This window comes from Bidens hawaiensis, unplaced genomic scaffold, assembly GCF_021521415.1.
Source record: "Bidens hawaiensis isolate Kalapana, Puna unplaced genomic scaffold, B.hawaiensis_p1.1 tig00031314_1, whole genome shotgun sequence".
Taxonomy (NCBI): domain Eukaryota; kingdom Viridiplantae; phylum Streptophyta; class Magnoliopsida; order Asterales; family Asteraceae; genus Bidens; species Bidens hawaiensis.
In genome coordinates this window covers 101,362-127,098 of record NW_027495274.1, presented here as the reverse complement: position 1 = coordinate 127,098, position 25,737 = coordinate 101,362, and the positions used below count along the sequence as shown (strand labels likewise).

Here is a 25,737-nt window from a genome sequence, read left to right as displayed (position 1 = left end):
TGTGAGTGAGAATACATGAACATTGAACGTGTCATATCCTCCCTACCGCAACTGTCCTTCCTTCGCTAATCTTCTTCTTCTTCTTCTTCTTCTCTCACTCAAATCCAGATTCAATTCAAATCCTTGGTTCGTTAATGGCAACATCAACGAGTACCAACAACATATACATGACAGATACATATACTACTCAAACCCTAACCTTGTTGAATGAACTATGGAATGGTGGGATCCAAGAGTCTCAGAAATGGCAGGACGGCGTCTTCTACGCTCTCTGTGCTTCTTATGCACTCGTTTCTTTCATTGCTCTCGTATGCTCTTCATTTTAAACATTATTATTTATTTAGGGCTTTCTTTCTTACCCTTCAACCTCACTCTGCTGATTAATAAATATTATTGTGAATGCAGCTTAATTGTTTGTATTACCAAATAAAAAACACTATAGGGATTGATTCAGAAAAATTGAACTTGTAAGACACAGTTAGGTTTAAGGCTGTTTGTTTACTAACATGTGTTAGACTTTTAGGGGGTGTTTGGGATTGCTTATTTTTACCAACTTATAAGGTGTTTGGGATTGCTTATATTGTGAGAGGAAAAGTTGTAACTTTTGTAACTTATTAACTTAATGAAAAGTCGTAGAGAGGCAAAATAAGGAATCCCAAACACCCCCTTAGTTGTGTACTATTTGTAATAATATTGTTGATGTTCGGTGTTCTATATTTATAAAAATAAATTATTTTGAAAATAGAATATTTATATGTAGATAATTTAAGAAGTATCTCTACTTGTGGTCTAGTGGTAGGAGGCTTGGGTTCTCAAATGGAGATTCAAGTTCGAATCTCACTTGTGTCATATTTGGGTGGATATTGGCAATGAAGGAGATTTGAACTAGGCCTTGTACGAAGGGTTATCAGTTTGAACCCTGAGCCCACTCGGGTTTTCGTCCCACCATGTGTTACGCCAGAGAGTTCTGCTCATGTGGTGGCACAACGGCTGTCATGTGGCAGTTGGCGGTATGGTTTCCCGGGGGAACGCTCAAGCCAAACTCTGAAGCCAGCGTGGGCCCAATTAAGACAACATAGTCTGGCCAGAGTGAGGAGACATCAGGGCTCTCCAATTATCATTTTAACAGCTTAAAACAACCACTAGGTTAGGATACATGTTTTTAAAAAATGTCTATTTTAAATAGCATATCGTATGTTTCTCAAAAACGTGAATATGATTTATGGTGTAATCATTTTCTTTATTAAATTAAAGAAAACCATCATAATTTAATAGGACTGAGAAGCGGGAAATCAAAATCTTGACTTCGTAAGAAGTCGACACACACTTGACATTCAATATTTAATTCGAGGGAGTGGTGGGAAAACCAAATCTTAGGTGGGCTATTGATAGGAATTTGTTAAGGTCTAATGTGTTGTTGATCAAATACAAGAAGAATAAATGAAGAACAATCAGAAAACTTAATATTGATAAATGGTAGGAACGATTTCAAAAGATAAACCAGGGCTACGCCCTCTCTCCCTACATCCCGTAGGAGCCTAACATATCTGAATTCCTAACATATCTAACAAATTCACGCCTCTCCCTAACCAGCCTTATCATCTATTATTTATACTACCCTTATATTACGCTTTAGCCCTTGGTATTAATTTCCCATTAACACCCTTACGAATACGTATACTTTATTTTTCCATCATAGCTCATTCCCATCAGCTATAAAGCTAGCATATGTTCCCTATCGTTTTTATATTTTAGATATAAAAGATAAATTATAAAAGAGTGACAACTACCCCCAAGAACCACTAATTGTCAGTTTAAATTAATGATTTTTAGCTCAAAGTCTATGCAAACAAGATTTACACCAGCTGTTTATTATTACTGAATGAATATGCAGGTACAACTTGTTCGTATTCAAATGAGAGTACCAGAATACGGCTGGACAACACAAAAAGTCTTCCACTTGCTCAACTTTCTGGTCAATGGATGTAAGGTTGCTACTAATTTTCGACATTTCTGAATCACTTTGCCTCATCAGTTTGTTTGATGATTGTATATTCACAGTAAGGGCTATTCAATTTGGATTTTACTGGAGTGTTTTCCACATTAAAGCGAGAGTAAGCTCGTGTTTTACCGTTTCACATTAAGCATTTAGACATGATTCTTCTTATGAATATTTATTAAAGATTTATCTTCGCGACACCGACAGCTCTTAGACATAATACTGTTGGATCTTCCTGGTCTTTTGTTTTTCTCAACTTACACATTACTTGTGTTATTCTGGGCTGAGATATATCATCAGGTATTCAAATATATGTTATAAACAAATGTGTCTTTTATCATTGATGTTATGCAATTCTATTTTTCATATTTCAGGCAAGAAGTCTTCCAACTGATAAACTCAGACCTACATACTTTATTATAAATGGAATTGTATACTTCGTTCAGGTAGTGCCAAAATTAACAATTCTTTATATTTTATTCTGTCCCTCGTGCTTGACACATAGATTAATCAATCTATTTTGGCATGCAAATTTAACTGTGTTCTAATTGTTTGCGACTTGCACAATGTTTTCTAGATTTGCATCTGGATTTATGTGAGAGTCAACAAAACTGCGGCTGCTGTGGAACTTGCAGAACTCTTCCTTGCATGTAAGAATACTTAAAACTAGTATATAAAGGATCATTATCGTTATCGCTCTATTTTTTATTATCATTTTTCATGGTGCAGTTATCTCACTTGGTGCTGCTGTAGGATTCATGGTATATGGTGGGAGGTAACGACTTATTGCGACATACGATATATCTCTCTTTTCAGCATATAATATATCTTTCTTTATTGTTGCATCATTTACTTATATTGGGTGGAGACCGCCTGATACAGATCCATTTTAAGTAGAGAACCGATGAGCACTTGTACCTATTTCTTAGGGTGTAAACGAGCCAAGCCGCATAAACAAGCTTGAATCGAGCCGAGCTTATATGATGTAAGGCCCCGTTACCGGTAGCCCTACTTTCGTGTTGGATTTACTCATAAACGCAGTTCTAAATATCAGAGTTAATTAAAACATTCGCATTTCATAGCAAAACACATCTTGTCTTAAAACATCTTGTCTTTCAAAATAAACAAAACATTAAACTTAAACGTCTTGAATCTTCCGATGCCAGGCTCTTATTCAGTGCCACGTGTCTCCTCAAGCGAGCTGCCTCATCCTACTCACCTGCGTACATACTAAAAGTCAGCTACGCTGAATGAGTTCTAGTTAATCATACATTATACAATACACATAAACTTATACTCTTTCATTCATACTTTTATACTTTCATACTTTCTTTTGTACTAACTTGCTTTCATATCTTACGTTATAAAGAGCATTACGCCCTACATTCCTCGAGTATTATTAGGGCTCGGTACCCTCCTTCCTCGAGTATTATTAGGGTTCGGTTCCCTAGTTCTCGAATATTAGTAGGGTTCGATTCCCTCTTCGTTACCATACAACCATACATCATACCTCGAGTATTATTAGGGCTCGGTACCCTTTTCGTAACCATACAACCATCCTTTCCTTCTCTTATTAACTTTATCACGTTCATACACATAAACATACATATCATACTTACCTTATACATAGCGTTACAACCTGACAGTACGTGCAATATCCGAAGATCGTTCACGTACCATCAAGCCATCATTCATACATATCACATCATTCACATAAGGCATACACTTATCTCTTAGGATAAGTGTATTAACAAACATATTGAGTATGCACACAGCCCCGAAAACATAACACATAAATGGGGCTAGAAACTCACTTGAATCCTGTTACGCTCTCCGTTAATCGTTATTCCCTTCTTGAGTTGTGCACGGCTAACTGTATAATATTTACATGTATCAATTAACTACTACTACTCATGTTGTATTTTTATCTTTATATAACCCACAACGAACGGAGGTCCGGGGGCAGCGCCCCTGGCAGCGGGGTCTAGGGGCGGCAGCCCCTAGCAGGGTCCAAGGGGCAGAGCCCCTGGCTGGGGTCGAGCTGCCAGGTCAGCTTGGAAAAATTTTATTTACATTAACTGTCTTAACACATTGTTTTTAATTTATTTTCTAAGCGAACTTAACTTTAGGCGAAGTTAACTTGGCGAAGTTAAACTTAAGCGAACTTAGCTTTGGGCGAAGTTATCATGGGCGAACTTATCGCCAGTCGAAGTTACAGTTTGGCGAACTTGTACCTCAGCGAACTTAACATCAAGCGAAGTTAATCAGTTAGGTGAACTTGCTTGCAAGCGAAGTTAAGCTTGCAGGCGAAGTTATGGCTTGGCGAACTTAGCTTGCAGGCGAAGTTAAGCTTGCAGGCGAAGTTGCCCAGCTGCTCCTCTGTTCAATCTTAATCCCCCAAAATCATCATCGTTTTACTGAGAAATCCATGGGTATGGTATTTGACTAACCCGCGATCATTCCTATGGTCGTTTTTGGTTAAGATTGGACCCGAAAAGACGTAAAGTTTGGACCTTTAATTTCAGAAACGTTCAATACAATATCTACGGTTTATCTTAAACGAACCGTACATGTTTATGGGTTTATTAGGTTCGTTCTAGCATCAAGTTCGCTACTTTACGCTTCGTTTAGATCCGATCTATTATCGTTTCAAGTTTCATGGCAAACCGTCTATAAAAACATGAACTTTAAGATTGAAATCTTACCTTTATGTGTTCGGTTTGTGTGGTTATCTCGTGTCTAGCTCGTATATCGAAGATCTAATAATGGTTGGCTTGATTTTGGACTCGAGTCCCGTTCTCTCTCTCTCGCGGCCGTGTGAGGTGAAGGATGTGTGTGTTTTTGAGTGTGTAGAGATTAAGATGGAATAAATGAGGTTTAGGGTTTTATGGTGGTTTAATAGGATATTTATACCTCTTGAAGCCCGTGGACCTAAAGCCCATTACCACTTAATCCACCTTAATTAATCTAAGTCCATGATCCGTTCTTTACTCGATATTAAATAAATTAATAACGCGAAATCACTAAACGTAACTTTCTTTATTTAATATTATAATATTTTAGGATGTTACATATGAGCTCGAGTCTAAAATTAAGCTTGTTTTTGATAAACGAGCTCAGGCCCAGGCTTCATTTATCAAGTTCGAGCTGGCGCGCGAGCCTATATTTTAATGTGGTTTTTATTTCATATGGTAAATATATATTTATATAATAGATGAATAAATAAAAGTTACAATTAAAAAACTAATAAATAATAGTTATAATGTATATACATTAGTTGAAAAATAATAAACAGGTCTGCCCCAGCCGAGCTTGAGCTTGAAAAGCTACTCACGAGCTAAGCTTAAGCTTTCGAAATAGAGCTTCAAACGAGCCAAGTTTGAGCTCAAGCTCTAGTAAGTTTTAACAAACCGAGCTCGAGCCTATATACTCCTACTATTTCCTTAGATGTGGTACATAAGTTGTTTATGTAACCGCATAACTGACTCCCCCCCTCCCCTCTTAATCTAATATGCATAACGTAGAAGTGTATATGCGGTTTTCTACTTAAAAGGTGGTTCTGTAGTGAACTCACTCCATACTGGCTGTTCGAACTTTATAATGTGATTTCTTTTTTCTTTCCATAGATTGTTTGTCATGCTTAGGCGCTTTCCAATTGAATCTAGAGGCCGTCAAAAGAAGCTGCATGAGGTTATATCTCTAATTCATAACCTAATTTCAAAGTGTTTTTTTTTTTCATATTTGTAATGCATGTGTTAAAATTGAATAATTTTGACAGGTGGGATTTGTGACTGCGATTTGCTGCACTTGTTTTCTAATAAGATGTGTGATGGTAAGTTCAACTTAACACAAAACCATACACCTTCAACATCTGCTCTAATTTTGCATTTTATCTGTATGCCATTAATGGATCAGTCCTTAAAATAGGTTGCAATTGCTGCTTTTAACAATAGCGCCGATATGCATGTTTTGAATCACCCTATTCTCGACTTTGCATACTACATGGTGAGTTTTTCAGCACACTCTTATAAGATCACAAGGTCTACAATGTAACATGCTCTGTTTATTTTGTCGGATAAGCGCGATTTTCTGTTTTGATGTAGATTGTGGAGATTTTGCCGTCTGCGCTTGTGCTTTTCATTTTGAGGAAGCTGCCTCCAAGACGATTATCGGATCAATACCATCCAATCAATTGATCTCAACAAAAGTTGGTTTGACTTTGTCGGGTCAAAGGCAATGTGACACGCATGCACATACTCCTTGTATATCCTTCTCTTAGCATGTGGTGTAAATGTAGTTCTTTGTTTATTCTCTTGAGAATAAAATGTGCACATCGAATCAGATGTTTTGTCAATGGTGCGGGTAATAATAGTTTGTAATAGGGTAGCGCAGTTGGTGTATGTTTTGTTCTTTGTTCTTGCCCAAGAGTGAGTGCAACAAACTGGTTGGAAGGGTAAATGAAAGCAGTAAAGATCGGCCCGTTTTCTTAAAAGTGCTCCCTTTCAATTGGAACCTATTTAATTGATGTTCTGTAGAGTGAGTTTGACTAAATTCAGCTTGGTCAAAACTTGTATACCCGGTATCCTACATGCCCTTTTGGCAGGCTTACTGTTTATCCAATAATATCTATTTGCATATATTTGTTCTATTTAACTTAATAAAAAGAACATCGAAGAAGTCTATTAAAATATCGCACTTGGCACATAATTTTAATAATGCTAAGATTGAAAACTAACAATTAAAATACCATCAAAATTTTATAGATAATAAATGGAAGATAAATGAAGAAATAGAAGTCAAAATGAAGAAATAGAAAAAAATAAAAATAAATGAATGTCAAGCGAAGAAATGGAAACTAAAATACATAAACAGGAATCCAGAATGCATATATTAGAGCCAAAATGCATAAATAGATACCAAACGAAGAATTGAAAATGCATATATTAAAGCCAAAATGCATAAATAAATACCAAACGAAGAATTGAAAGTAAAACGCATAAATGAAAGTCAAAATTCACATATCGAAGTTAAGCACCCAAACGGAAACCAAAATGCACAAAGGGGTGTCAAAATGTATAAATGGAAGCCATAGTGCCCAAACGGAAACCAAAATGCACAAATGGAAGTTAAAACAGAAAAATGTAAGGAAAAATACATTAATGAAAGCCAAAATGCATAAATAGAAGCCAAATGTATAAATGGAAGCCCAAAACGAATGGCTTCCATTTATACCTTTTGACATTTATTTTTGAATTTTGGCTTTCCATTTATGCACTTTGGCTTTCCATTTATACATTTTGATGCGTATTCACATGTATTCAATTTATTTACTTGTACCAAAACACCTTCAAACTTCAAATTCATCGTTCTTAATCTCTAATGCACCATAACGAGCAATCCGAAAGTCCCAATTACACTTAATTTTGACTAACACGTGTCAATTAAGTCCAACTAAGCACTCGGCACTTCAGAGCTTAAATTCGATCGAATTCATTGAACTCATCTTGAAATTAACTAATTGATCAAGTATTATTGAGTTCTATCAACTATAATCAATCCTTAACACAAGTCAGACTTAAATCGATATAATACAACCTCAGTTGATCTCTTAACCAGTTCGTTTCATTGTTTCATCAAAAACCACTCTAACACACCTAATTTTCCATATAATATCAAATTGAAGCATCTTCTATGTTCGAACCTATCTAAAACGACCTAAATTATATTCCGAGAACTCTGATACCACTTGTGAATCTCTAATTTGGATCTAGTCTATATGTTCTCGTGAATGACAGAATCACTATACAAGTGTATTAGATCGCAATTGCTATCGGTTGATGTTCGTTATAGATTATGAATGTTAAAAGATGTGTATATACACCACACCTTTTATTTTCACACATTATTATTATTATAATAATAATAATAATAATAATAATAATAATAATAATAATAATAATAAAAGAGGAGTCAACTAGAGAGAATCAAACCATCCGTTGTTCCCAAAAAAATATAAACCCTAATTATAACAATAATAATAATAATAATAATAATCTTCCGTTTCCTTTTCCTCAAGAAAAGTAAAGAAAAGAAATTATATCATCCATCGATCAGATAGAGAGAGATTGTTGAATTATCAATCAATCAATCAATCAATAGAGGAATTATATTATATAATAATAGAGGAATTGTAGTGGGGTGAATGGGTGCAGCGGGTTCAAAGCTGGAGAAAGCTTTAGGAGAGCAGTTTCCTGAAGGCGAACGTTACTTCGGACTTGAAAACTTCGGCAACACTTGCTATTGTAACAGCGTCTTGCAGGTACCTTCACCTTCAACTCATTGATTACCTTCATTTTTTAATAATATGACTTGCCATTATGTTCTGATTACCACTGTCTTTTGGATCATATTCAGCCTTTTGTTTCTGATTCATATTATTATTGTTATAACATAGAAAAATGTTCATTTTTTTCCTTCTTTTATAGCTATTATTAGGCTATGTGGAGTGGAACGGCTACAAAACGGGGCGTTTTGCGTCATGTGACGCCCTGTCAGCAAAGAGTCGGTTTTTATTTTAGGTGTTGTAGCCCAATATATATATATATATATATACACCACACACAAACAATTATAATAATAATAAAACAAAAGTGAAGCAGGGCGATAAGAATTCACCCCCACCCCAACACACACACACATTTTGCCCCTTTGTCGTCTAGGGGGGGGGGCAAGGATTTATCGCCCCAAAATGGGCATGTTATCGCCCCATTACGGAGGGCATTATGTCCTGCAATGTACTTTATTTGTATTATTTTGGATGTACAAGCAATGCTTTTAAATTAGCATGTACAAGCAATGCTTTTAAATTAGCTTACCAAATGGGTATTCATTTGAAAAAACATCACATTCTTGCATAGTGTAAGTTTTTTTATTGGTTTTTATCTTTTTAAGATGTTGATCCTTGTTACTCATTTCGATTGCAGTTTGGTTTATTACCAAATAACTTGGGGGTTGTTTTTATCTAACTATGTATGATTTATCTTTATTTTTACAGGCTTTGTATTTTTGTGCTCCATTTCGTGAACAGCTACTTGAATATTATGGAAATATTAAAAATCCTGGAGACACAGAAGAAAACCTTTTTACATGTTTGGCAGAACTGTTTATGCAGGTAAACAATTGCTAGAATTATTAAGATTCTAATGAACTTAAAACCATTGTGAGGCATTGTTAGTAGTGCAGTACTGTATAACTAATGTGATTTATATCACCTGTATTAGATTAGTACACAAAAGAAGAAAACAGGTGTTATTGCTCCAAAACGCTTTGTACAAAGAGTGAAGAAAGAAAACGAGCTTTTTCGTGGTTACATGCATCAGGTTTAATTGATTATTTGAAATCCACTTTATTTCTGCAAAAATATTGTCTAACACAGGTCATTTTATTGATATTGTATAGGATGCACATGAATTTTTGAATTTCTTGTTAAACGAACTAGTGGACATACTAGAGAAAGAAGCGAACTCCGCAAAAGGTTCAAAAGATCATTCATCACCTTCTGAAAAGATTCCCAATGGTATACACGTTTCTCAGGCTAACGGTGTGCAAAAGGAGCCCTTGGTTACCTGGGTTCACAAAAATTTTCAGGTTAGTTTGGAAACTCATAATTATAGATAATATTTTGTTATATTATTTTCAGCTTTTGTTCACTGGTTGTTATGTTTTGAAATGCAGGGTATACTTACAAATGAAACAAAGTGTTTAAGATATGAAACCGTGACTGCACGGGACGAGACGTTTTTGGATTTGAGCCTTGATATTGAACAAAACAGTTCAATTACAAGTTGTTTAAAGAATTTTAGCTCCACTGAAACCTTAAATGCTGAGGATAAATTTTTCTGTGATAAATGCTGCAGGTTTGCTACTTCACATATTCAGTATTTATTTTTTTAAGTTTTCTATTTATCTGAAATTCATTTTCAAGATTGAAAAGTTTTGTTTTATTGGGATATGTTGAGTTAATGAAATATGTTGAAACAACTTAGAAGAATGAAACCCTACTTGGGTGGGGTAATGGGTTGAAATGGGTAATATGTATGCCTGTAAATGAGACAAACGTTCAGCGAACTGTCCATGAAGCATTTGGCAGGATGTTTGCTTATTGAATAAACGAATGGACTTGAACAACATTTTTTGTTCATTTACTTAATGAACGAACATGAACACATACCTCGTTTGTTCATTTAATCATTTATGATTGTTTATTTAAGTCTGTTTATGTTCGTTTATTTACGTTTGTTTCTTTATGTTCATTAGCTTGCGTTTGTTTTAAGTTTGTTTGTTTATATATTTATTAAAAGTTTATGGGCCTGTTACAATTTTGTCTAGTTTTATGAAATAAAAGTATCACAAATTACAATTTAGTCTAGTTTTATTAATTTTTAGGCCCAGCAGATTGATGTCCACATTGACTTATAATTGTTGTTTGCTCAGTTCTATTTGTTTATATTCTTTCATTCATGCTAAATTATGTTTGTTCTTTTACGTGCGTGAACCGTTCGTTTTTATTCTGTTAGTGAACAAACATAAACGAACACGGGCACATTCATTTTCTTAACGAACGAACACGAACAAGAAAACTTCATCCGTTTATTTTTTCGCATTCGATTGTTTGTTCAGTTAAAGTAATAAAGTTAAGCAGGAAACATTAACATGCTACGTTAGTGTTCGTTTACAGGTCTAATAATATGGGTCAAAGGAAGTATGGTCTGCCCAATCCACAATAACTTTTATATTATAATTTCATATTTTGAGGTTTATAGATAGTTAAGATTTTAAATATGATTTAAAATAAGACATTGTTACGATTAGTCTAATTTAGAAGTAAAAGTGTAAAACAATTTAGGAGGTTCTCTACCTACACTTTGGCTGACTTTTGATCCACCTGATCTATATAGTTACTCTAATTGCATCTTTTTCATGGGCCAGTTTGCAGGAAGCACAAAAGAGGATGAAAATAAAGAAACCGCCACATATTTTGGTTATACATTTAAAGCGGTTCAAATACATGGAACAGCTAGGCAGGTACAAAAAGTTATCGTATCGTGTTGTTTTCCCTCTAGAGCTAAAACTGACCAACACCATGGAAGATGCTGACTGTGAGTACTCGTTATTCGGAGTGGTGGTTCATGTGGGCAGTGGGCCCAACCACGGGCATTATGTAAGTCTGGTCAAAAGCCACAACCACTGGCTGTTCTTTGATGATGAAAAATGAAAATGTGGAAATGATTGATGAATCTGCTGTTCAAACCTCGTTCGGGTCAGCCCAAGAGTATGCAAGCAACACGGATCATGGGTACATCTTGTTCTATGAGAGCATTGCTACCAACAGCGACCATTAAATGGTGATTTGTGTTTTTTTGGTTTTTGTGTATCATCCATCATATAGGGTTATTAGACGAGAAGGAAGTTGAGATGGATTTGATGTACAGTTGATGCTGCTATAACTATTTGGTTCTCTCTCTCTTTTTAGTTGTAAGAATAAAGATGCATATGTGGATGATAGCGAAAGCATTGTTTTAAAACACTAATACGGTCATCAAAGATAGCGATGATAAGTCCCTTGATGGGTTGAGAAATGTTAATTCATCGTCTTGTTTCTTGTTTTATATTAGCTAACTGTTTCTTGTGGCTGTATTTGGGATAATGAAGCTATTACCGAGTTGTGTTTTATTCATATGTACGAACAAACAAAGCAACCAAAACTGAGATTTTGGTGTGATATGAAGGGTATATCCTAGAAGTGTATGTTACCGCGGAACTATTTACTACGGTTTTGGAAAAGGACAAAACCATAGTGACCTGTTTCACAGTTTTAACGGTTCGGTTTTGACGATTTTGGACAAAAAAGAACATAAAGTACAAGCAACTATAGCAAAACACTATCTATTTCAAGATCCCAGCTTTTAAAAAGCAGATGATGTTTATACCCATTTACATGTGATCAACATATATTATATATAGCAACATACACATATCCAAACTCAAACCAACTTCCAAGTTTCAATTTTCAATGATTATAAAACTTTCCAACAGAAACAATACTCACTTTGCATTGTTTCACTTCACTAGTTAAACGGCCACAAAAACGACAACGGGTTCCGCCTTCCCCGACCACTTCCACCACCCTCTTCACCACCGCCACCACTGCTACTACTTCCCCTGCTTGTACCATGAGCCGGCAACTCCACCCGACACACGGGGCATGAGTTATGCTGCACCAACCATGGCTCGATGCAACCCGAATGGTAAATATGGTTGCACGGCATTTGTCGAGCCTCGATTCCCAACTCAAACTTATCTTGACAAACCGGGCAATGAGAATCAGAGTTCAGGTGTCGGTTTGTGATCTTAATAGTCGGCATAGAATCAATCGCTGACCTGGAAGCTGGTGGTGGGCCATGTCTACCATCATTCACTGTCAGTTGTTCAATTAGTTCCTGTAACCCGGGACCCATAAAAATATTACTGACATTATTAGACCGTCTCGGACCAGGTGCACCAGTGTTGAAGAAAAACTCGAACCCATCATTGGAAGACATCCGAGCCGGGGCTTGACCGTCAAATATGAACCATGGAACCACACCGTGTTCAGGAACAAGCCCGGATCTTCTTCTGATTTCAAAGTTTGGGTTTCTTCCGGACATTCTTTGCCTCACTAACTCGGAAAAAACGTCCATCACTCGGTTTCTTGGGACTGGGAATGGGTCCATGTAATCATCATAATCATAAGGCCCGTGCGCGTGAGTTGGCCTGGTGTCTTGTGGGCCTGACTCGACGACCTCACTTAGTTCTTGCACAAATCCACCTGAACAGTATGGACACACGGGGTTGTGACCGCGAAGACGGATTGGTTGCTGGCATTGATAGCACCAATGTGTGTTCCCGCCACTCGACATTGCTCTTGGTGACAGGTATTTAACAGAATCTTAGATGTAAAATCGGTTGTATTCTGCATTCACAGAAGGAGGATATCAATTATATTGGACACACGATAAATAACTGGGCAATTATGTCTAGAAGCAATTTACTAGTTAACTAACGTTCAACGCGTCTCCTAGAAATTAATGATAGAGAGTAACATACTATAACTAATACAGCAATCACACATAACAAGTAGTAGAATAAAAACGCGTCTCCTATAAATAAGTGATAGAGAGTAACATACTATAACTAATACAGCAATCACACATAACAAGAAGTAGAATAAAAACGCATCTCCTATAAATTAATGATTAACATACTAAAACTAATACAGCAATTGCACATAACTAGAAGTAGAATAAAAACACATTATTATTCACTGGGACAAATTTCAAATCAGGAAATCCTCAACAGAAGGAGAAAAAGACAACCTGGCAAGATTTAACGCATCTATGGTTCAAGAAAATGAAAAGACTAAAGAGTGCAACACTATCTAGAGAAAGATATAGCGCATACTCTGTTCACTTAGCCCGTCGTCAAATTAAGTAAACCAGAAAAGGGAAAATGCTTAGCAGAGTGAATATGAAAACCACGGGAGAGAAACTTTATAGAAGATTTAAAAAATATCCGAAAGAAAGAATAAAAAATGACGATAATCATCTAAGGTAGACATATAAAAGCTAACAGAAAGATGACAGCGATTGAGAATGATCCATGATTCATGCATCTTTGTTCTTGATTAAGACAAGACTCAAGAGGGGTCCAATATAATAGCAACCAAGTATGATTCATGATTCATGTATCTTTGTTCTTGAAAAAGACAAGAGCGGTCCAATATGACAGAAAAAAGCTCTCAAATTCCCTTCTTTACGTTTTTAAGTATAAAGAACCTTTGAGCAACTTCCTAGCGAATTTACTTCAAGAAAAATAGAAACTATACAAGAATTGAACACAAGATAGTTATAACTTATAACCACAAACCATTCGTGTCCAGTAACCTTTTCTTTCATAAAGTAACAATAACTTGATACTCTTTTCGTTTCTTCGCTACTTACCAGTTACCACAAGATAAAAGCAAGGAATTTAGCTTTCTGTTGTGAACCCTTGTACAAGAAAGATAAATGCTTAAAAACCCTTGTTCACTAAAAAATTCATATAACAATTCGGATTCTTCGACAAATAATACAGAAGAACATTTCCTTCGTACAGATAAACAAAGAGCATCGTAAACAGCACGCGACCTTAAAAAAAAATAATAATAATAATACCTTAACTAAGATAATAATCTCCGGCAACAGTTAACAAGCACAACAAGTAATCTTAATTTGAGATAAAAATACACACTAAACACAGCACCTAATCACGTACCACTTATCATTAACATACACACTCGCGCCTCCCTGAAAAACACAAACAATTCAATCCACAAAACTTTTTTTTTTTGACTTCTTAAAATAATTAATAATTAGCCGACGAAGGATCCGGTTACAATAAAAAGGCAGGTAAAGGTAAGCTGACAACAAGCTGTGCCGCCACCCCCCTTTGAATGTCAAAACCGACCCGTGAAACCACATAATAAGATATGCTAACTGAAATTTACTTTCAAAATTACTATCACAATCATAAGTATCGAATTACCAAAATGATTTGCAAAATCATTGGATCAGTAACGAATTAAAATAGGCAATTCATCCATAAATCACAATAAAAGCTAAGAGAGTATTCAGATCCGTATACACAAGTTGATTAATTTCTAACAGATACGATAATTAATATCAAGATAAGATAATCAATCGGACAAACGGAGGCTCAATGGAAGCAATTAATTAATTAATATATAGAATTGAATTAGCCTATGTTGGTTACCTTACCTAGATGATGATGATAATAATAATAATGCGCATGGCGGTGGAATTACAGATAGAATGAATGAAATGAGTGAGTCGACTCAGTTCTGTTTGACTAGTGGTGGATAAGGATCGGCTTTGACCGGGTCGACTCTCCAACCCACTAACTATAAACCATTATATGTCGTGACTCCAACCCTCTAACGATTTTATAGAAAACTCGTTGTCTGAAGGCCTATTGATAAATCCTTTGACTCAGGCATGATGTATTTGTTAAGGACGAGACTTAAATAGTAAAATTCATGACCTCTCATAAGAAAAGTCATTGGACTATAATTGGATCAATTGGCTTTTGGTAAGTTATTTAAATCGTAAAAACTGTAAAATGACTTGTTTTTTTAAAGGTAGGAAATAATAAATGCACGACACGTGTATTTAAGACGAGGGGTATAAACGTCCAAATTTAGTCAGGCGCATGTTATGTTATATAATCACGTGGCATGATACATATTTACGTGTTACTTTTAGTTAATTTCGTATCACGTGCTATATTATATAATTGCGTACGAAGTTATGTTATCCCATACTATGCTACATGATTGCATACTATCTCAAATATTTTTTTGTTAAAAGTAATAAAATATAGGGATATTGGTTTTTAATACTCTTAACTTTCATCTATTGGTTCATAACATTTCCAAGTTTCACTTTGATACCCACCACTCCCAACTTTCTCATTATTTGTTTCTATCACTCCCTAACTAACTCCGGTAGTGTTCTTGCCGATGTGGCATTTTTTATTAATATAAAAACATATTGTGGTCCCACACCATCACATCCCCCTTTCTTCAACACATAACCTAACTACCTCCATTATTGGCTCACCAAACGTCCAAACCTCGCCGCCGTCGTAACCACCTTCTACCGAATATCAGACCTCATCGTCGTCCTAACCGCGACCGTTAAATTCATCGCCCCGTCCTACTCATGCGTTCAGCAGTTAACCTGCCAGGCTGCCACCACAGACGGCAACATCAACTCCGGATTATGCGTATCAGCAGCGAATCTACTCAGTGTGTCTCGATTCATCCATCGCATGGAGAGTTCATTAGTCGAGATGAAGGTGCATTGTTTAGATAACAGTGATAAACAACGTCAAATTTGTCATCTGAATTTTGAGAAGTTTGAGATCGGAGGTGGTGATCTGGCGTATAGGACGAATAGGATTTTTAAGTCATAATTGGCCTCTATTTGGGGTTTTGTTTTGCCGTAGTTTTGATATTTTAATTCGACAAATTAGGGATAGTGAGTTCAATTGTCTATAAACGGAAGTTATTTCAACCAAATTTGCGGCGCAGTTAGGGTTCTTAAGGCGTTTGGCAGAACATATGAGTGGTGGTTACCGGAATTTTGGTGGCAACAAATGTCGCCGTCAGCGGCGATTAGATGTTCTCCGGGGAGGGTACCATATGAGCTAATAATCACAAACGAACAAAGAGATGATCTTGCCCCAAACGTTGACGGGATCTATGTGAGTGTGGTGGTGGTGGGGTGGGTGGGGTGACACAACATTCAAAAAACGCCACATCAGCCAAAAAAACTAACGTCGTTAATCGTCCGGAGGGAGTGGCGAAAACAAATAAAGTTAAAGTTGGGAGTAGTACATACCAAAGTGAAAGTTGAGAGTGTTTTCAACCAATAGGTGATAATTGAAAGTATTAAAAATCAATAACCCTAAATATATAAAATTATTTAACTTTTAAAAAGCTTATGAAACCAGATTTAATCCTATAAAAATCAATAAGATAGTTATTTTTCTTCTTTATTTAGTGAATATCCTTCATCACAATGGTCAATTTATCTGATAAACAAACTCATAAATCTGACACGTGTGAGTATAAAACCCGATATAAAACACTCTTGAATACTATTTCGATATACTAACGTGAACTCTATTTAATCTATTATACAATCGTATACCATCTTATTTCATACCCTATATAGCATATACACCATTACATCATAATAAATTGATTAGCAGTGGCGGCGCCACACTATCATCACCGGGTTCAGTCGAACCTGATCTTTTTTCGGTTTTATATATAACCTATAGTGTTGATTAATGAGCGAACAAATTCTTTTTCATCGAGCGAACCCATTATCGTTTTAAAAAAATGTATTTGAACCCATTGATTATAAAAAGTTTAGTTAATAAACAAATAAAAACATCGGTCATCGACTCAACAACCGATCAACTTTTTTCTTCGCCATTCGCCTCAAGGTTTCAACCATCGCCAACAAGGCAACAACCAATGCATGTTGGTCTATTGTTTGAGAAATGTTTTTCTTCAATGAAGCATGTGAAGTCGGATTTGCATAATCATTTAAGTGACGATTATATAAAGGATGTTTGTATTTGTTGTATTGGGAATGAGTTATTTTTCAAAGTAGCAATTGAAGATATTTTTTAAATCATGAAAAACATGTAAGGAATATGCAATATCTTTATATTAATGACTTTGTATTTTATTTAATGTTAACGATAGATTTTTGTTATGATAGTGATAATTATCTAACCGAATGTTCAACCCCGACCCGACCTATTTGGGCGTAAAAACTTTGACACCGGAAAAAAGAAAATCAAACATCGAAAATTCCGAACCCATAAAAAAAAGTTTCAGGCTCCGTCACTGTTGATTAGTAAACTAAAATTGTTTATTTAGCCGCCCTTAATAATTTCATATTTTTAATGGCAAATATCATTATTAGAAAAATACTATTGTTATTATTATTTAACTATGGACGTATGAAGAAACAAAGATGATTGAACACAATAAGAATAATAATAATAATAATAATAATATTAATGGAGGAGAAAGGAAACGAGAGATGGAGCGCTGCGATCGCCAATCTCTCGGAGATATCCAACGATCTCGATTCCCTCCAGAATCTACTCAACAAGAAAGCTGTATACGTCGATCAAGATTCATTCAACAAAGCCTCATTAACCTCCGATCAAGCCCGTACTATCAAGGTCTAGTTTCCAACTAAACTGCTTCTTCTGTGTCCGTATGTTATCAAATTGAGCTCCGATTTGTATAGATTGTTGGAATTCACCGCAATTGTGTTGTGGGTTTGATGTGATTTTGTGGGTTGTGATTGAAATTGAGCTTTTTAAGCTTTTATTTTTGTGGGTTTGATGTGAAATTGAGTTCCGATATGTATAAATTCTTTGGGTTTTTTTTAATGAAATTCAGCTTATTTTTGTGGAATTGAACGAAATTGGGTTGTGGGTTTGATGTGATTACGTGGGTTGTGATTGGAATTGAGCTTTTTGGGCTTTGATTTTGGTGGGTTTGATATAATTTTGATCAATTTGAACTATTTGTATTTGAGCCCTAATTATCATATAACCGGGTTTAAAATAGATATAGATTGATTGAACTTTAATGGAAGTGCAAATTGGTTATATGTTAAGTTGTGCTTTTTAAATGTTTTGAATTATTGCCTATTATGATTGTTTTGAACCCTTACGGTGCGCGCATATAATGTATATATGTGTGAACCCTCGGGTGGGAAAAAGTGAAATTGCACTAATTTAGACGTTATTTTACTAATCTCGTCAAAATAACGTTAAAAGTGGCGGAAGGTTAATCCGGCATCATGTGGTGGCGTTGATAGCCGAAAGACAAGGGTACATGCACCAGTGCGGTGTCCCAATGGTTGAGTGTTATGTGCCTTATGTCCAAGGCTTGATGCAAAACTACTATCGAGTCGGGGGTCTCACCGGAAGCAGCCTCTCTATTCCTAAAGGGTAGAGGTAAGGCTGTCTACATGTTACCCTCCTCAGACCCTACCATAGCTTTGCTATTGGTGGGATATATTTAGAGTACAATGATGATGATATGATTGTTTTGAACTTATTTGAAGTCGAAACGTGTTTTTGTTAGTGGAATAGAAGGATTGTTGTATATACTCTTACGTCATTTCGTTTGTCTCATGACTAGGAAAACTAACTATGTTTAAAAATGTAACAAAATTCGTAACTAGTGGTTCGGTGAACCAAAGCTAGTTGCAGTTGCAGACAGTTGATAGAGTTTTATAGTTTCCAGTTAACCATTCCTCTATACACCCTTCCAATAGTTTGAATATTAAAATGTAGTAAATTACAAATAAAAAAATAAAATCCTTATTAGACGTCTATTGCATCTATTGAAAAGGATTCTTCACATTCAGTATAAGTTCAATCAAGCAATATAAAGCTTTGAAATTTATTTGGCCATTGTATGATTTGTATCAATATACTTAGTATATTACACTACTAGGCAAAAAGGGTAATACGATTTTTTCTGTTATGTTAATATAGCGTTAGGTTGATACTTGTTAAGTGATAACAAGAATGACCGTTTTTTAACTAGTATTATTGTGTGCAGGTTCTCGAACAGAGGGTAGGGACTTTAGAACGGGAGTTGGATGCTGCCATTTCAGCTGCAGCCCGAGCTCGTACTGAAAAAAGACAGGCCGAAGCAGGACAAAAGGCTGCTGAGTTACGGGCTCAGGAAATTACAAAGGAGCTGGAAAACACCACAAGTATGTGTACATACATGTATGTGTTGGGTCAGGTTGGGGGACGGGTCAAAACATATTTGGGCTGAAACTGGTCAAGCTTAACTGCAAACACTCTTTTGCATGTTTTAGCTATTTTACTTATTTTAAATGTTATATTTGATAGTTATAATGACAATATTTCAGTAGTTATGCATTGAAGTTTTACTTTTGATGACTTTTAATTCGTTTGACCCGTTTCCCATTTAGTTAGTTTCTTTAGTTTGGCCCGTTTGACTTGTTTGAGATAAACAAAACCCATATTGACCTACATTTTGTTCGGGTGGGGTTGGGCTGGCTTGCAAACTCTTTTTTCCCTTTTATTTTTTATTTTTTTACTTATAATAATTTTTATTTTATAGTTACAGTAACGATTTTTATTTTATAAATCACTGCATAAAATAATTTGAGAGATTGCATGTATTGAAGTTTTGACTTTTGATGACTTTTAACCCATTTGACCTGTTTCAGTTTAGATAGGTTCTTTAATTTGGCCCGTTTGACACCTCTTTTAATGACGTAATTAATATTTCTGTTACGGGTCTTGATTGCAGAAGTGTTTGAACTGCACATGGAAGAATTGCGAGCTAAGCAAGACGAGATTTCGAAACGGGATAACGAGATTAAACTTCTAGAAGCTATAATTCAGACACTTGGAGGAAAAGATTCTTAACTCAATCATAATTCTCTCTTTGTTGCAAAATCATTTCTTGTAAAACCAACTCACTGTTAAATTTGCATCCTAGAATATACAGAGAATGTTTTCCTATCTTGCTGAAGAAAACCAAACGACCCGCACACCATGTTGGTTAACGGGTCAGGTCGGTTTTTCATTATTGGTGAAACAAGCTGAGTTGGGCGGGTTGATCAACAAAGACTTGTTTTTTTTCTCTATATTTATTAATAGTTAACATGTTAACTATGATTAGAAAAAACATTTTAGTTACAATAATCTAAATATATGAGTTTTGTTGATGTTTAATTTATAACTATGGAGTATGGTTAATAAGCTATATTATTACAATTTACACACAATGATGCAGTTTCTTAAATAGAATAATTTTTATGGTAGCAGCATGTGACCGTTTGCCTTTAATACATTTTTCTTTAATAAACTGGCAAAGAATAATTCCATCTTTGGAGAGTTTATTCAATGATTGTGGTGCTATTTATTACTGTCCAGAATCTGTTCCAGATATATAAATGGTCCTTCGTAAAATTTTTATGACTTAATCAATACCAATAATAATATCATTATTCTCTATTATTATAAATAGAGATAATGGCCAATGAAATCTGGCAAAGCTGGTAAACGCTAGCTAGGTTTATAAGTGTGAGGTAATAGAGATGTATTGGATTCTAACCACACATGTGTCAAAAGTTATACGGCAATATCTCTTGGGGGGGCCTGATTCAATTGAAACAAAGGAGAACGTCATTGTTTTAGGTTTTAAACTCAAGTAAGGTGGGTTGTATGCGGGTGGTAAGCCTTTCACACTCTTCCGACAACCGGTTACACTAAATCAAGTATGTTGGAATGGGTTGTATGCAAGAAACATTGTAAATCAAGTATATACTAATATTAAGTGCAACAATTGGTTTTTGATAATTAATATGGTATTGACTAAGTATGTTAATTAATTTCATTAAATAAAAAGAGAGATGCGATGATAGAGCTATATTAATAATTATTATATCTCAAAAATAATATATACATTTTCATAAAAGGCTAATATTATTAGTTAACACATAAATATACAATTTAGTAATTTACACACTTTATGAGACTATACTATAGGTTTGTTGGAAGATGTACACGTTTGTTCACATTATTGGATGTAATACAATGGCATATTGTCATGACCATGAGTCACAGGAGTCCGGAAAGGGGTTGTGTGGGCCAAAAAAGGGGTACACTCTCTTAATGGTAACGCAAAACATCCCTCATTAACCTTCTTTACTGTTGAGTGTAAATACCATTGAAAGTTTTTTTTTTTATTATTATTATTATTATGTTATTTAACGTGTTGTTTTATTTTTTAAAAACTTAATTTTATTTTTATTGAATGGTCAACAAACATAGATAGTCTAGGTATTCCGTATAGGGTGACCCAATAACAAAAGGTCACCGTTAGTTGACCCAACCCAATCGTACGAAGTTTATAATCTTCATTTGACAAGGATGTTTTCTTAAGTTTAGGATTAAACTTCCACAACAATTTTTCTACATATTGGAACCCAATTTTTGACACATCTAAATAAAGAAGATGAGAATAATAATAATAATTACAAGTAAAAAAAAAATACTTTACTCTTTTAGGTTGGTGGTTCATTGGTAAAGACAAAATCTTTAAGGGAAAATTCTCAAAATAAGCATTTATGAAAACGTTTTTCAGGTTTTATGTGTCATTTGCAAGAAATTTCCAAAATATGTATAGTCGTGACGAGTAGTTTATATAACCAATTAAAACTTGACACATGTCTTTAAACTAACCATAACGAGCATATTTACTAACCATTTACTCGTCACGACTAAATAAGTTTTATGCCTCGTAATCAACTCCCACGAGTAATTCATAAGTTATTTAGTCGCGACGAATAGATTTTAAGGTTAAACTAGTCGTCGCGACTAAAGGACTTATAAATTACTCGTGGGCGTTGATTACGAAGCATGAAACTTATTTAGTCGTGATGAGCAAATTATTAGTGAACCTGCTCGTTACGGTTAGTTTAAGGGCATGTGGCAAGTTTTAACTTATTCTACAAACTACTCGTCTGTAATCATAAACTACTCGTCATGACTAGTTTATAATACCTATTTGAGAATTTCTTGCAAATGACACCTAAAACCTGAAAAATGTTTTCATAAACGCTTATTTTGGGAATTTTTCCAACCTTTAAACACGTTGAATTGAGAGAGTTTGAGAGGTCTTAGGTTCAACCATTCAAGTACCTTAAACGACAAAATAAAAATAAATAAATAAAGTGCAAAAAATAATCATCCATATATTACTTGTAGTACATAACTTTTTTCAAGTAGTTCACTGTTAAGTGAGGTATTTAAAAAAAAAACAAGTATAAATTAATGTTCGTTTTGCAATTACTTAAATGGCAAGTAGTTTATAGTATGAAACAAACAGCAAGGTATATTATATAAGCTATATTAACATCTTTCAAAATCGTTTGTTCAAAATGATTCGTTTGAGTAGAAAACATGACAAATTACTTCAATGAACGATTAATGTAGACGCGTATAGCTTTTAGTGTCCTCAACTTATATAGAAAAGATTGATGATGGTTAAACGTCTTGCCGAGAGTTTCAAACTCCTTTTAAGATAACTTTAAAAAGAACACGATTTATGTTGTCTTCAAATTAAACTTAAATTTACATGTTTTGGTATGTTACACAACAACACACTAACAACTGTAATGTCCTTTTCTTTCGGTCATTCATTAAGTCAACACGCGTTAAAATGATGAACTAATTGAGATATTCTTTCTTTAAATTAATTGAGTTTTACTTCAAATAAATCTCGGGTTTGTTTTATTTAAATGGAAGGATTTTCAATGTGATTCGAAGCTAACGGTTTAAAATTAAATAAAATATTAATTATAACTGATTCCTCAATCTTTAATTTGCTAAACGTCTATTTTAATTTTCATTAAATATTGTGGTAACGTCGCTTTTTATAAAAAAAAATTAGCAGAAAGGACATTTTAGTCACTATCAAATTACGTAGTGTACCCTTTTGATTAAGTTTCGTGTACTAAATATATGCAATTGTCGTCATAATAAACACAATACGCAAGAAAATTACAAAAATGTAATAAAAATATTGTTAAAATGAATAAATTTTCAAGAAACCAAGTTACTGGGGCATATTCATAAGATCGTGCATGAGAAACCAAATCGCAGCAAATATTCGAATCATTGTGTTAGCACCACCTGTTTGGGGGCATGCTCATGAGTCAGTGTCCAAGAAATAAACTCGTTGGCTCGCTTGGGGCTTGTTTGTAAATAACGATTACACTCTTGAATTAAAAAAAAAGTTAAATTGAATAGTAGTTAATAATTCAAACTATAATTTATTATTCCACAATAATAATATATTCATGTTACTTTTCAATTAGATTTGGCACATATGTTAGTGTTTGGACTATCAAAATGGTAATTGTTAATGTTATAACAAAACTTTGAGTTGCAAAGTTTTGATATGAAAGATCAAAAAACATTCTCTACTAGCAAATGTTTCACCAGCTATATATTATAGAGAGAGAGAGAAATTAATTAAGAGAGTGATAGTCTGTTCCTCTCTCCACCTTTTATGGCATGAAACCTTACTAGTGTAATGTATACACCACCAACATATAACATATGAAATTAATCCTTCATCTTTGCATGCTTCACCAAACTCTAAATTCCCCAAAACCCCAAATCATATTATCATGATTCTTGCATCATAACTTGATAAAAACCCATATTATTCAAAACCCACATCAAAAAGGGGCTAATCTAAATGGGTTTTCATTTCTAGTGTTTCTTGATCATTTTCTTGATTTTTATTTTTATTGTGTTTTTTCAAGATTTCTTGCTTGTTGTGTTGTTGATGATGGATGATGAAGAACTTGAAATGTTGCTGGGTGAGATCCCTTATGTAACTGGTAATCCAACAATGAAACACAGGATGATGATGATGTATGGTATGCATAATGATGGTGGTTACAGTCAAAACATGTTCTCTAATGGCCATACTTCATCATCACATAACCCTTACTTAATTTCAAGAAACCCCTCTTCAGAATCATCTTCTAGGAAAGAAGTTGATCAGAATTTGATTGATGTAATTAGTAGAATGCTTATAAATCATGATGAAAATCAAGGTTTACATTCTCATAACCAAACCCCATTTAGGGATTCTGATTATCTTTCAAGAATCCCCATAAATCCTGATTATGTGTCGTCTCAGCCGAGTTTCGGGTTAAAGAATCACTCGTGGGGGGCTCGGGCTCAGGCTCAGGCCCATGACCCTCATTGGTTCCACATGCCAGCTGGCAGCTCAAGAATCACTCGTGTGGGGCCCGAGCTCGGGCTTGAGGGTGAGGATAGTTTGATTATTCAAGGTGAAGATGTAAGTCGAGTAAGGAAGAAGTTGACTCGACATTGCGAAAATGGTCAAACGAATGGTCAACGTATTTTCGCAATGGCTAAAGATCAACACGGGTGCCGGCTTCTACAAAAGATTTTCGATGAAGGGAACCCGCAGCATGTGCAAACCGTTTTTAATGAGATCATAGGGCATGTTGTTGAGCTTATGATCAATCCTTTTGGGAATTACTTTATCCAGAAGCTTCTAGAAGTGTGTAATGAAGAACAGAGGACGCGTGTTTTGATCGCGATTACTCGAGAACCGAGGGGGCTTGTTCAGATTTCAATGAATACTCATGGGTAACTTATGTTTATGTTTCGTTTAATACTGTGTTATTTATGTTTTGTGACATTTAAAATGTTTATATAGAACTAGGGTGGTACAGAAGGTTATAGAGACTTTGAAGACTAGGCAGCAAATTAAGCTTGTTATCTCTGCTATTGAACGGGGCTTTCTTGATTTGATTAAGGATCTGAACGGTAATCATGTTATTCAACGGTGCTTGCAGTGTTTTAGCAATGAAGATAATAAGGTTTGGACTTGCTAATGCTTAACAGAATTATAGGTTTAATTTCCATGTTATCTGTCTATAATGGTGCAATTATTGAACACAAACGAGCCTGAGCTCGTGCCTGTGCTTGAGCATAAAAATAAGCTTGTTTAATAAACAGGTCCAAGCCTGAGCTAAGCTCAAGCTTGAAAAAGTACTCATGAGCCAAGCTCGAGCTTTAGAAATAAAGCTTGAAACAAGCCGAGCTCGAGCCTAGACAAGCTCAAGATCAGCTCGTTTGAATCCCAACTGGCACCCTTTGTTTTGAATTTAGAGGTCAAACGCTCGTAAATTAAATGAGTCGAGATTGTTTACATCCAATTGGTAGCCCTGATATTGTCTTTAGAGGTCAAACATTAGCTTTATAATGTCAAAAGGAACCATTTTTTATTTTGGTACAATTTTTTTTCAGGTTTTCAGTTTGGAAGCTAAAAGGTTTGATCACAAGTTTTTAAATTGAAATTAAAGGTAAAAAAGTTTGACCTTGACTTTGGCCATTTTGACCCATTATTTCATTGTCACAGTTCATCTTTGAAGCTGCTACAAAATACTGTGTTGAAATTGCAACCCATCAACATGGTTGCTGTGTGCTACAAAAATGCATCA

At 34.9% G+C, this 25,737-nt stretch overlaps 4 protein-coding genes and 1 pseudogene across 5 annotated transcripts; 4 read left to right on the top strand and 1 right to left on the bottom strand.

The window, feature by feature from the left end:
- Positions 1–56: 56 nt before the first annotated feature.
- LOC143581950 (tobamovirus multiplication protein 1-like) lies at positions 57–6,514 on the top strand. Its single transcript, XM_077064626.1, has 11 exons — positions 57–308; positions 1,895–1,985; positions 2,062–2,114; positions 2,207–2,299; positions 2,374–2,445; positions 2,577–2,649; positions 2,729–2,774; positions 5,626–5,689; positions 5,778–5,831; positions 5,927–6,004; positions 6,103–6,514. Exons 1-11 carry the CDS (start codon positions 135–137, stop codon positions 6,193–6,195), a joined length of 891 nt encoding a protein of 296 aa, XP_076920741.1. The 5' UTR covers positions 57–134; the 3' UTR covers positions 6,196–6,514.
- A 545-nt stretch (positions 6,515–7,059) lies between these two features.
- Positions 7,060–20,283, top strand: LOC143581952 (uncharacterized). The gene is made up of 4 exons (XM_077064628.1): positions 7,060–7,063; positions 17,686–17,863; positions 19,263–19,419; positions 19,989–20,283. Exons 2-4 carry the CDS (start codon positions 17,696–17,698, stop codon positions 20,105–20,107), a joined length of 444 nt encoding a protein of 147 aa, XP_076920743.1. The 5' UTR covers positions 7,060–7,063; positions 17,686–17,695; the 3' UTR covers positions 20,108–20,283.
- Positions 8,165–11,677, top strand: LOC143581949 (ubiquitin carboxyl-terminal hydrolase 4-like; annotated as a pseudogene). The gene is made up of 6 exons (XR_013143907.1): positions 8,165–8,318; positions 9,054–9,170; positions 9,280–9,378; positions 9,458–9,646; positions 9,734–9,915; positions 10,988–11,677. The product of XR_013143907.1 is annotated as a ubiquitin carboxyl-terminal hydrolase 4-like (transcript).
- Positions 11,929–13,170, bottom strand: LOC143581951 (putative E3 ubiquitin-protein ligase RHC1A). The gene has a single exon (XM_077064627.1). It carries the CDS (start codon positions 12,955–12,957, stop codon positions 12,127–12,129), a length of 831 nt encoding a protein of 276 aa, XP_076920742.1. The 5' UTR covers positions 12,958–13,170; the 3' UTR covers positions 11,929–12,126.
- Positions 20,284–23,731: 3,448 nt separating the features above from the next.
- Positions 23,732–25,181, top strand: LOC143581965 (pumilio homolog 9-like). The gene is made up of 2 exons (XM_077064639.1): positions 23,732–24,880; positions 24,951–25,181. The coding sequence occupies exons 1-2, from the start codon at positions 24,042–24,044 to the stop codon at positions 25,126–25,128; spliced, it is 1,017 nt and encodes a 338-aa protein (XP_076920754.1). The 5' UTR covers positions 23,732–24,041; the 3' UTR covers positions 25,129–25,181.
- The last annotated feature ends 556 nt before the right edge of the window (positions 25,182–25,737 follow it).